At 38.5% G+C, this 10,811-nt stretch overlaps 4 protein-coding genes across 6 annotated transcripts; 2 read left to right on the top strand and 2 right to left on the bottom strand.

Annotated features, from left to right (window-relative positions):
* On the bottom strand, positions 973 to 3,984 carry LOC104760107 (beta-glucosidase 11-like). The gene is made up of 12 exons (XM_010482958.2): positions 3,659 to 3,984; positions 3,479 to 3,542; positions 3,351 to 3,406; positions 3,136 to 3,211; positions 2,983 to 3,054; positions 2,788 to 2,875; positions 2,231 to 2,701; positions 1,927 to 2,147; positions 1,820 to 1,848; positions 1,653 to 1,740; positions 1,452 to 1,542; positions 973 to 1,366 (listed from the first exon to the last, which is right to left on the bottom strand). The coding sequence occupies exons 1-12, from the start codon at positions 3,791 to 3,793 to the stop codon at positions 1,165 to 1,167; spliced, it is 1,593 nt and encodes a 530-aa protein (XP_010481260.1). The 5' UTR covers positions 3,794 to 3,984; the 3' UTR covers positions 973 to 1,164.
* On the bottom strand, positions 4,120 to 7,389 carry LOC104760105 (serine/arginine-rich-splicing factor SR34). 3 transcript variants are annotated; one of them, XM_010482955.1, is made up of 13 exons: positions 7,310 to 7,389; positions 7,118 to 7,205; positions 6,620 to 6,685; positions 6,450 to 6,524; positions 6,212 to 6,356; positions 6,080 to 6,126; positions 5,935 to 5,992; positions 5,810 to 5,859; positions 5,660 to 5,716; positions 5,355 to 5,578; positions 4,671 to 4,704; positions 4,494 to 4,588; positions 4,120 to 4,408 (listed from the first exon to the last, which is right to left on the bottom strand). In XM_010482955.1, the coding sequence occupies exons 2-13, from the start codon at positions 7,202 to 7,204 to the stop codon at positions 4,405 to 4,407; spliced, it is 942 nt and encodes a 313-aa protein (XP_010481257.1). In that variant the 5' UTR covers position 7,205; positions 7,310 to 7,389; the 3' UTR covers positions 4,120 to 4,404. The 3 variants fall into 3 exon arrangements, with proteins under 3 accessions (XP_010481257.1, XP_010481255.1, XP_010481258.1); XM_010482953.2 differs by lacking the exons at positions 7,118 to 7,205; positions 7,310 to 7,389 and adding exons at positions 6,768 to 6,859; positions 6,960 to 7,023 and having other exon boundaries at positions 4,166 to 4,408; XM_010482956.2 differs by lacking the exons at positions 7,118 to 7,205; positions 7,310 to 7,389 and adding exons at positions 6,768 to 6,859; positions 6,960 to 7,023 and having other exon boundaries at positions 4,166 to 4,408; positions 4,494 to 4,573.
* Positions 7,453 to 9,274, top strand: LOC104760106. The gene is made up of 2 exons (XM_010482957.2): positions 7,453 to 8,397; positions 8,865 to 9,274. The coding sequence occupies exons 1-2, from the start codon at positions 7,716 to 7,718 to the stop codon at positions 9,074 to 9,076; spliced, it is 894 nt and encodes a 297-aa protein (XP_010481259.1). The 5' UTR covers positions 7,453 to 7,715; the 3' UTR covers positions 9,077 to 9,274.
* On the top strand, positions 9,532 to 10,032 carry LOC104760104 (putative 60S ribosomal protein L22-1). Its single transcript, XM_010482952.2, has 2 exons — positions 9,532 to 9,770; positions 9,885 to 10,032. The coding sequence occupies exons 1-2, from the start codon at positions 9,532 to 9,534 to the stop codon at positions 10,030 to 10,032; spliced, it is 387 nt and encodes a 128-aa protein (XP_010481254.1).

Genomic DNA, 10,811 nt, shown 5'->3' with positions numbered 1-10,811 from the left:
CAATTTGCTTTTCAAAAGTTTCAAAGAAGATGCTAGGAAATTTAACTAGAAACTTTCTTTAGACCTTGAATGGTTACTAGTTTTTAGGTGAATTTTGGTTTTTGATTGTTTGAAAATCTATTTTCTTACCATTCAAGATTTTTAAAAATTGGATTTCCTAAAATTTAGGAAAACTACTTTTTGAGTAATTTTTCCAATTTTCAAAGAGAAACTAAAAACCATAATTTGAGGTTTTTGTGGAAAACTTTTATATTCAAGGTAATGTTTTAGTTTTGATTTTTTGGTTTATTAATTTTAAAATATACTGCAAAAACCAAAAACCAAATTTTCAAAAACTAAAAACCAATAAAAAAACCTATTGCCATTCATAGCCTTAATCTACTTTATCTTTATTTCAATGGTGTAAAATAGTGATGCATGTACTAAACCCTAGCAGTTTTTTTTCTTTTTTAAATAATTTAGTTGAAAGCTGTATGAATTGTATTTTACTTTATAATGAGGTAATGTGATAGACATATAATGTCATTATTTTTCATCTGGTAGGTTTGAACGCTTCTATTCATTATTTACTGTTGGGATATCAAAATATATCGACAACATTTTAAAGTGGCACACCATTCGTTTGTCTGCTCAAGTGGTCATCTGTTTTATTCAATTCGACTGGTTGTGATCATTTCTAGCCCCAGTGGCCAGTGCGATTGAAGTTTTCAAAAGGTAAAACAAAATTAATTACAATTTAGTCAAAGATTTTCGTATTGCACGGTTAGTAACATTGGCATACAATCATTTCGTAAATTCCAACTCATATACGTACAATGTGTAATATAATCAAGTAAATAAAATTGATGCCTTTAGTATTTGACAATCGTCTCTTGCGTGATTGAAATGCAAACGACGACACTTGAGGAATATATTAAGTATGGCTTTTATACGAAAGTGTCATGTCTTGCTTCGTACGCAATATTATAAATCTAGGTCAAACACGCTAAATCCAGCTTTAAATGTTAATCCGAATATATGGATGGAGTGTAGAATGAATACAGAATTATCATGACCACTGAACTTCGAATATTATTGGACTAGTGGATCACCTTCAATCAAAGAGAAATTGTAACAATATACCAACACCAATTTTTAGAGAGAGATTTATTGTAAAAACTATGATCAAGATGAAGCATGCGATGGCTGGTGCAGTGTTCCCGTGAGGAAGGAAGAGTACCAGTGAGCAGAGAGTTTAGGGGTCCTCTTAAGATTAGGATCCTTGAAGTCCACGTAATACAATCCATAGCTCTTCTCGTACCCACCAAATAGCTCAAACACATCCATCAACGACCACTGAAAATACCCTTTTACGTTCGATCCTTTCCTGCAATGAGATCTTTATACTTAGAACCATACTGGCCAGCACAATCATTGAATGAGACTTGTCCTACTTTAATTTTTACTGTTACCTGAGTGAATGAAGCACTGCTTCAATGTATGAGCTCAGATACTTAATCCTCGTTGTGTCCTCAAGTGATGAGTTGTGAGGAGTCACCTGACCTGTCAATAAAAAATCAATCACCAGAGAGAGAGAGAAAGAGCGATTCAGACACATGAAGAAGCAAACTAAAATCTGAGAGACAAATAGAGAGAGAGAGAGAGAGAGAGACCATTCTCTAAGATATAGACCGGAGGGTTTTTATAAGATTCTTTGATATACAAAAGTATTTGTTGCAGACTCCATGGTGTGTTTGCATGCTGAAAAAAGTAAAATCATCACACACTTATCTTGTCTCCTTTAAGTGATCACATATGAAACTTATAACTACATAAAAACCTCATTCTCGAATGATGTGTTTCTAAACACTGCAACCACAAATTGGAGAAACCAGAGTGAGCCAGATTTTTAGCTTTAATATTTCAGACAGTATCTATGTAACTTACGCGTCAGTTCCGCAGCCATGTCTGTGATGAAATCCTGGAGATTTGGTTTCAGAGAGGAAGAGTTGTCCTTGACGTAAATTGTCATGTAATTTATCACTCCTACGAAATCGAACGCGCCCTTAATCTGTTCTGACTCCTCCTTTGTAAAAGCTGGCAATCGAGACCCAACGTTGGTCTTCATCGTCTCAGGATAATCACCAAACACCAGCGGATGTAAAATCCTTACAATAACCGAATCAAGAGAGACTCAACAAATCAAAATATAGAACATGTAACATCCTTGAACTGGATTCTTTAGACTTACCAACCAATATAGAAGTCATTCACTCTAGCTGTTGCCTGCTTATCCTCTACAGAGTTAGTTAAAGGGACAACACCGTATGCGTATACGCTAATGCCTACTGATCCATGCTGCTTGTCCTGTGTAATGAATGAAGAGGAGATACTAGCTGAGCTAAAGACAATGCAATGCATATGAGAGACAGGAAGAGAGAAAAAAAAAACAGAGAGAAGAAGAAGCTTGTACTGTTTCTTGTATAAGTTTGTAGCAGAAGCATGTGCTAGCAAAATATTGTGTACGGCAATGTAAGGTTCAATGGAAGAGTTTCCATTGGAACAATTAAGTCCAAATGGAGGAGAGCATCGAGCAGGCGGTGTTATACCGGCGTCATACCCTCCAAGGGCAAACACATTGACCTCATTTATAGTAGTCCAGTGTGACACTCTATCTCCAAACTCCTTGAAGCAAGTATTTGCATAAGCTGTGAAGTCTCTCCTACAATCATTACAAGAAGATTTATGTAATCAGTTTAATATTACTAATCAAAAAGAATAAATTAGATGAACGGAGAAGAATCATACACGCTTTCTTGGCTGAGCCAACCTCCATATTCATCTTCTAGGGCCTGTGGAAGATCAAAGTGGTGCAATGTAACGTGTGGCTGGATTCCTGCTTAGCCAAATCACCAGGATCCACAACATTAAAAGCTGATCCAAGAAGATTTCTTTGGTATTTCTTTATAGCTAATTAAAAAGGCTCAGGGTACAAAATTTAACCATGAGTGATCAATTCATCTATAAGATTGTTGTAGTATTGTAGCCCCTTGGGATTGACTGGTCCTCTTCCACCTGAAATAAATCCAACTGCGTAAAGCTTTCATATTGAGAATGCTTCGATTAAATTCTCAATCAATATGCGGACAACCATACTTGGTAAAAGCCTTGACCATGATATGGAAAATTTATAAGCCTCCAATCCTATGTCTGCCATGAGCTTCACATCTTCCTGCAAACATCAAGCAATGTTAATGCCTGATTTGGTCAATCGATGCAGAGATTTACTATATCAAGTTTCCATCTGTCACACGGAACGCACACAGAGAGATATGTAATAATAATTACTATAGATGATAAAAATCAGGGACCTTGTATTTGTGATATTGGTCACACGCAACATCTGCAGCTGCTACTCCCGAGTGTCCTACAATGAAACTATGATCAAGCAAAGAAACCATTCAGTTTGTTAAACTATGATCAAGCAAAGAAACCAAACCGGCATGAGCAAAAACATCCCAAATGCTAGGAGTTCTCCCATCTTCGTTAGCAGCTCCTTCCACCTGTTGTAAATCATATGGACAAAACACTGTTTTATCTTATCGTTTATAATGCGAGCATGAAGGTGAAAATGTAATGTAAAAATCTCAGCATAAATTCAGTAAAAGGTATAAAGAACCTGATAAGCTGATGTGCCAGACCCAAAGACAAAGTCTGGTGGGAAGTCATTTCTGCCGTATTGGACGGACGAGACTGCGGTAAAAGCCAAAGCCAACAGAGGAAGGACCGTGAGACTATTGTTCAACAGTTTCATCTCTCTCTCTCTCTGGTCTGTCACCAAACAGAGCAAAAACTTTTAGCAAGCAAGTACAATAATGAACGGTGAACACATGTGATGTATATCTTTTTAGAGTTGAGAAATTTGGTTCAAACACGAAATTTCATTGTCTGGACTCTGTTTCTACAGTGAGTCCAGTCCGTTTGACAAGTTTGATGAAGAAATTAAGTGCAAAAAGTCCAATAAAAAGAAGATACGTTGCAGACATGATGTGTGTGGCTTAAAAGAGCTTTTGTTAGTTTTCTTCGTTTTAGTCTCTTTTGTTTGGAACCACATGTTACTAGAATCTTACCGGCCCCGGATTGGGTCTAAACAAGACGTCGTTGCTAAATTATATAACAAAGGATAAATCAGAAGAAGAAAAATAGAGGATATCTTCAATAAAAACATCATTCCCCAAAGTAATGGATCCTGAATATGTATAATGGCAATTACGAAACAGCATTTCCAAAACTTGTCTCATCTTTCTTCAGTCACTCACTAATAAGCGTTAAGATATGATCCACTTCAAAAAGAAAAACAGAATTTTTTCCCCCAAGCAAGAAGGTGATTCTCTTCTCTGTTTCTTCACCTGATTACCTCATATATTACCTGCAAACAAGAGCTCAGGTTTAGATTTACGCACTAGTCATCAAAACTAGATTAGCAATGTTCATTTCTAAGAGAGAAACTGTACCTCGATGGACTCCTAGTGTTGTTGATAGGGCTCTTGGCAGGGCTTGGCTTGCTGGGGCTTTTGCTTGCTTCCTTCTGAACCTGCGATACAGAAAGCTATTATTAAGATTACAAACAATGTAAAACCAAACATAATGTCATCATTAAAGAGGGTCAAGATTTGGATCTTGTTACTCACAGGAGGTAGGGGAGATCTTGATCTTGAACGAGATCTGCAACAGTCCAAGCAAACAAACCAAGATTCAATAATTCAAACATATCATTCTGTTTGGTAACGTTCACCAAGGTCCTTGATGCCTCTTTTATCTTACAGAGATCAAGAATTTGCAACAAAGAAAGACGTAACTTAAACCAATCGACACTGCTACTTAGGTAAAACAAAGGAGATTTTTCAAAAGCATGTGGCAAAACAATTTGTAGCAAAATGTGCCATGGACGGAATTATTGTGATCCATCTAGCAGCAACGGAAATTAGTGAATACTACATAAGAAAGCCAGATAGAGCGAAGCCTCTAATCCAAAGTTTCCCATACCTCTGAGTCGAAATACTTGTGAACAACCAAGAATTTCCATCCAGATGATATTAATTTCCATTTTCTAGTCGATTGTATGTAAATCCATATCTATGAAACAAAACCATATTCTACTCAGGAAAGCAAAGAGCAGACTAAAAAAATGCAACGTAAATCTCGCAAAGCTCAATAATGGCTACCGTCTCAAAACATCATATGCTCAATCAACAAGAACTTTGGAGTCATCAACAATGACTTTTCAAATCAGATTTTTCTTAACTTCACAGGAAAATCTACTGACTAAGAAATGCTACCTGATGCATTTTGAAAAAAAAGTATAATTTCATTACCTTCTTGGAGACAAAGACCTTGACTTTGAGCGGGGGCCAGGAGATCTTGAGGTAGATTTTGCAGGCGACCTACGTGAAGACTTTGCCTTTGGACTCCTGCTCCTGCTCCTGCTCCTGCTTCGGCTCAAGCTCCGCCCACGGCTGCGGCTGCGACTACGACTCCTAGAATAGGATCTTCCCCGGCTAGGGCTCCTAGAATCCTTCCTCGAACCATATTCTCTAACCTAAATAGATAGGGAAAAACTGAATTTAAAACGCAAAAATGAAAAGATCCAAAATTTACAGGAAACACAGCTCCAACGAACCCGAACATATCCATGAGAAAACGCGTTTCGAAACTCTGTGTCATCGAGCTTTTTCACCTGGGGAAATTGAAGAGTAGGAACTCATTAGTGATATAGGATTTACTATAACAAAGTCTCAACCACAGAACAGACACAGGTTAAATATCTCACCGCATACTTCATGTCCTCATAGCAGGTGTAATCCACAACTCCAGTGGTACCTACAAAACAAGATTGTCTAAGATTTAAATCTTTCAACTCGATTTAGAGGCACAAGATCAGATGAGCACACTTACCTCTACCATCACGGTACACTTGTGAGAAACAAACATCCCCTCCTTTGCGCATGTGATCCTACAGGAAGAGTGATACGTGTTGGAATTCAGAAACCTTTGAAGATATAAGGTAAAATAAAAAGTTTATCCAGCAGGGTGTACTCACCTTGAGATCTTGCCAAGAAGCCGATGAAGGCAAGCCTGTCACCAGAACTATGATGGAAACAAAATCAAATTAGAGATTCTTTCTACAAGTGTGGACAAAATAATGCTAGTTAAATAACTACTTGGTACTTACCACGAAACTCTGATCTCCTAGATGGCCCACGACTACCACCATCACCACGGCCATCACCGCGGCCACGACCACCACCACGGCCACCACCATTGAAACTACCCCGAGAATCATCTGTTGAACGCCTCCCACCATGAGCTAGTTCCACCTAAAAAAAGCCAACATTGACTTAAGTTAGATTGAAAACCAATCTGAAATTGCTCGAAGGTAAACAATTTCTTCAATATGATAGATAACTAACCCGTAAGCGATGGCCATCAAAGTCATAGCCATCCCGACCATGAATAGCATCTTCAGCATCCCGAGCATCATCAAACTAGACAGGTTGTAGAAGCAGATTCAAGCATCAATAATCGAATCATCCCAAAGAAAAAGTAAAACATGTTGTTGTAAGAATAAAGGTGAGCTGACCTCAACGAAGGCATAGCCAGGAGGCCTTGGCGGGACCTTCAAATCAATTTGAACAACTGGTCCATACTGCAACAACAATGGGAGAGCAAATGTTACGGAGACTTCCTCCACAAAACAAAGGTTCATAACGTAAAGACCGAAACTTTACCTTACTGAACAAATCTTCAACCTCTCTCTCGCGGATATCTCCAGGAAGGTTTCCGACATACACAGTTCTACTCGAACGGCTGCTCATTCTTCCTATACCAAATCAAAACACACAACTTCAAGACAAGATTCGGACAAGACACAAAACCTAAGTGAGAAAATCCGAAGCAGAGAAGGGGTGGAGATATTTCACCTTTTGGTCGATTTTGAGATCGCAGCCTCCTAAATTTGGGAATTAGGGTTTCAGAGGTAGCGGATAGGTTTTAATACTACTGATACAACCAGTGAACAGAGCGGGTCACGTGCGTCACGTNAAAACAAAGGTTCATAACGTAAAGACCGAAACTTTACCTTACTGAACAAATCTTCAACCTCTCTCTCGCGGATATCTCCAGGAAGGTTTCCGACATACACAGTTCTACTCGAACGGCTGCTCATTCTTCCTATACCAAATCAAAACACACAACTTCAAGACAAGATTCGGACAAGACACAAAACCTAAGTGAGAAAATCCGAAGCAGAGAAGGGGTGGAGATATTTCACCTTTTGGTCGATTTTGAGATCGCAGCCTCCTAAATTTGGGAATTAGGGTTTCAGAGGTAGCGGATAGGTTTAATAATACTACTAATAGTGATACAACCAGTGAACAGAGCGGGTCACGTGCGTCACGTGCAGTGACGTTGTTGAAAATAGTAGAAAACAATTCAATCAAAATCCAAAAACAAAGGGAGCAACTTTAATTTTGTCCAAAAAAAAAAAGGGAGCAACTTTAACATTCACTATCCTCTCTCTCTGTCTCTCTCTTACAAAATCTTACAGCTTTATGTTTTAAGCGTTTGAAAGATCCGATCTTTTTTCACACGATCAGGGTTTTGGCGGTTAGTAATACTGTTATCTCTCCGTTGATCAGAAGAAAAAAAAAAAGTTCTTAAAGCCTTTATGTGTATATATGTCTCCAAAACATCTGGAATTGTCACAAAGCTCCGTGGAGTCTTGCACCTTACATCTTCTCTCATGGCGGCCGTTTCAAACCACCGCTGTTCCCAAAACCCTGGATTCAACAACAGAGCCGCCACACAAAACGTATGACTCTCACTCCACTCCCAAACGCCCTTGTCTCTCCGACCGATCCACCGCTTTCTCCATCGAAGCTTTTAGCCGCCTCTCGATAGCAGACGTGGACAACAGTGGAGTGAAATCGAGTTACACGAGAGGAGGTTTCAGGCCAGTGGAGAGAAAACGGCGTCGTCGTGGGTCGAGATCGGTTTCTGGTCGAAGTAGTGATCGGAGCGGGACTCTTCGGTGCTGCTCTGTGAATGCTCAAGTGACCACTTGCTCTGAATTTCAATTCGCTGTTGGTGGTACTACTGATTCTAGTGGAGAGCTGTTCTGTGAAGCGAATTGGTCCTCCGATGTGAGTGAGGCGGCGCGTAATTCGCGGAGAGATCGAGATTTTGGAGAAAAGGAAGGTGGATTCGGATTAGGGTTTGGGATTGGGATTGGGGTTGTTGAATCAATGGGTAACGAATCCGGTTACGGGAGCGAACCTGGTTATAGAGGGGATGCTGAAATCGGTTATGGTGATGAGTTTGATGAGGAAGAAGAAGACTCTAAGCCCTTGTTTTGGGGAGGTATAATAATCTAAACCACTCTCTATTCCTTCTATTTTTAATCAGTGATCGACTTTGAAGATTTTGATTGGATCCTATAGAGTCTGAAGTTGGAACCTTTATCCAAAGAGAAAAGATAAGTCTAATCTTATTTGACAGTGGGTGTTGGCTTTTGAGCTCGCAATATAACTGATTTGCATCTTTTGATTCGAATCTTGAGACTGGAGTGAATAACTTTGAATCGTGTAATAGAAAAGGGTTAGATAGGGTACATTTGTCTATATGCCCATTTCCGACAGTCCTCTCAAGTATATGTTTCAGCCAAAGATACTTACTTTCAAGTTATTTAGTTGCGAAACCAAGCCACAAACTTGTTAGACCACTAACTAGTGTTGGTTTGTGTTTGGAAGTCTTTGCTTTGAGAATTGAGATGGTATGTCTTTGCTCTGAGAAATATGAATTTGATATTTTGGTTGTTTGTTAAGCAGATACAGAATCAAGCAAGGAGATTTGTGATGGCGAGAAAAAGTTCTCTGACAAAAAATCTCACTATAGATGCCGCCGAGGCAGAAGGAATGATTACAACAAAGCTGTTGATTTCATGACTCATGACATTTCTTTACTTCATCTTCAACCTCATAGATTTGATCAAAACAATGGCGCTTCTTCAGGTGAGGGATGTCAAACCAGAGTGAGATGAAAACTACTTTGGAGTCTGCAAAGCGAAATCAGCAAAGCCTTGATAAGTTGTATATAGATGTTGTATTCATAATTTTGTATTCTAAGAGAATAAACTAAGGTTAATGTAGTTTCCTCCACACCTTTTAAATGCTGAGGAACTACTCCAGGGAAGCAACAAATTGTAATGTGATTTTGTAAAGATACTCGTTTGTTTCAATACGAACCATAAAGTAGTAAATATTTATCAGATTTAAGGTATACGGTTTACGAACCGGTCATCCCGGATCAAACCGAGATTAGGCAAGTTATTATTAGCCCAAGGATTGGGCTTGGAGTCCATTGGGCTAAGAGTAAACTAAACCCTAGGGTACTCTTGTGGGTCGTTTATATATATTCCATCCCTAAAACCTCGCCGCGGGAAGAATTTCATCCTTTTAAGTGAGGGTTTCGTTTTGATTCAATCTCTGTAGGAATATGACGCGAGGAGTAGCGGTGAAGTCCAGTGGAGCTGGTGCTAAGAAGAAAGGAGTAGCGTTCGTGATTGACTGCTCTAAACCAGTTGATGATACGATCATGGAGATCGCCACGCTTGAGAAGTTTCTTCAGGAACGTATCAAGGTCGGAGGTAAAGCCGGTGCTCTTGGTAACTCCGTTTCCATTATCCGAGAAAAGGGAAAGATCACCGTTAACGCAGATTCCAACTTCTCTAAACGGTACACTTCTCTTTTCTTCTTTCTCACGCTTTCATAAACCCAAAATTGCTCTTCACTTGCAAAATTATGGAATATGTGTTTTGAAATGCATAAAACATGTTTTGTTTGGATCAGATACTTGAAGTATCTAACGAAGAAGTATTTGCAAAAGTACAATCTCCGTGATTGGCTCCGTGTGATTGCCTCTAACAAAGACAAAAATGTTTATGAGGTACGTTACTTTAGTATTGACGACGAGCCAGCTAGTGACGAAGAGGATTAAGCTCGACCTTCTTCGTTCCTTTTTAATTACAATTAGTCTATATTAGTTATTTATTCCTACCAATTCTTTATGTGTGGCATTGGTGTATTTGGGAATGAATTGATGGTTAAGATTGACTAAATTCATTTTTGAAATTTCTGAACGAAAAGAGTGACTAATGGAATGGCCGACTCTTTTTTTGGGGCCGTGTTGGTTCGGCAGAATTGAGTGGTGGCGACTAAACTTAGGAGTAAGAAATATCTGCATTTATTATTTTTTTTGATCTTATGCGAATAACATTTATTTCTTTTCACCATTATGAATATATACATATGCTAATTTTATTTATATATTTTTTGTTGCAAAAATCAGTGTAAAAGTTAAAAGGCTAAATAAGTTGTTGGTATTGGGTCAAAATTATAGTTCAGTTTTTTTGTTTCTCATTAGATTAGTTCATTATAATTACATTCAAACTAATGGATATAATAACGTAATATAACAAGTTTAATCACAAGTTACAACTATAAAACCCTAAACCCAATTAATTTAAAAAAAAAAAAAACTAAACAGAAAAAAAAATAAAAACGAAAAACATTAACTTTGGGGGAAAGCCTAAATTGGCGCAGCCTCTCAGCTCTTCTTCCTCTATAAAAACCCTCCTCTCTTCTCTCTTCCTTATCATCCTACAAAGCAGCTTGACATCAGTTAAGAGCAGAGAGGAGAACCAAGTTTCTTAGATCTCGTTAATATCTCTTCTTCTTCTGCGGCTTCGAACAAGAACCTGAGAAACCTCACTTTTG

This window comes from Camelina sativa, chromosome 3, assembly GCF_000633955.1.
Source record: "Camelina sativa cultivar DH55 chromosome 3, Cs, whole genome shotgun sequence".
NCBI classification, from domain to species: domain Eukaryota; kingdom Viridiplantae; phylum Streptophyta; class Magnoliopsida; order Brassicales; family Brassicaceae; genus Camelina; species Camelina sativa.
This window is presented reverse-complemented; position numbering and strand designations above follow the sequence as displayed.

Bases quoted from the DNA above. Each gene is read 5' to 3' on its own strand.
- LOC104760107 (XM_010482958.2), bottom strand. From the start codon at position 3,793: ATGAAACTGTTGAACAATAGTCTCACGGTCCTTCCTCTGTTGGCTTTG. The intron at 3,055-3,135 runs GTATGGTTGTCC...GATTTATTTCAG, and splicing joins ATGGTCAAGGCTTTTACCAA to GTGGAAGAGGACCAGTCAAT. The intron at 1,543-1,652 runs GTCTCTCTCTCT...TTTTATTGACAG, and splicing joins GGTCTATATCTTAGAGAATG to GTCAGGTGACTCCTCACAAC.
- LOC104760105 (XM_010482955.1), bottom strand. From the start codon at position 7,204: ATGAGCAGCCGTTCGAGTAGAACTGTGTATGTCGGAAACCTTCCTGGA. The intron at 6,357-6,449 runs GTTAGTTATCTA...GGCTTTTTTTAG, and splicing joins TTGATGGCCATCGCTTACGG to GTGGAACTAGCTCATGGTGG. The intron at 4,589-4,670 runs GTGAGTAACAAG...TCTTAATAATAG, and splicing joins CAAGATCTCCCCTACCTCCT to CTTTCTGTATCGCAGGTTCA.
- LOC104760106 (XM_010482957.2), top strand. From the start codon at position 7,716: ATGTCTCCAAAACATCTGGAATTGTCACAAAGCTCCGTGGAGTCTTGC. The intron at 8,398-8,864 runs GTATAATAATCT...TTTGTTAAGCAG, and splicing joins TAAGCCCTTGTTTTGGGGAG to ATACAGAATCAAGCAAGGAG.
- LOC104760104 (XM_010482952.2), top strand. From the start codon at position 9,532: ATGACGCGAGGAGTAGCGGTGAAGTCCAGTGGAGCTGGTGCTAAGAAG. The intron at 9,771-9,884 runs GTACACTTCTCT...TGTTTGGATCAG, and splicing joins GATTCCAACTTCTCTAAACG to ATACTTGAAGTATCTAACGA.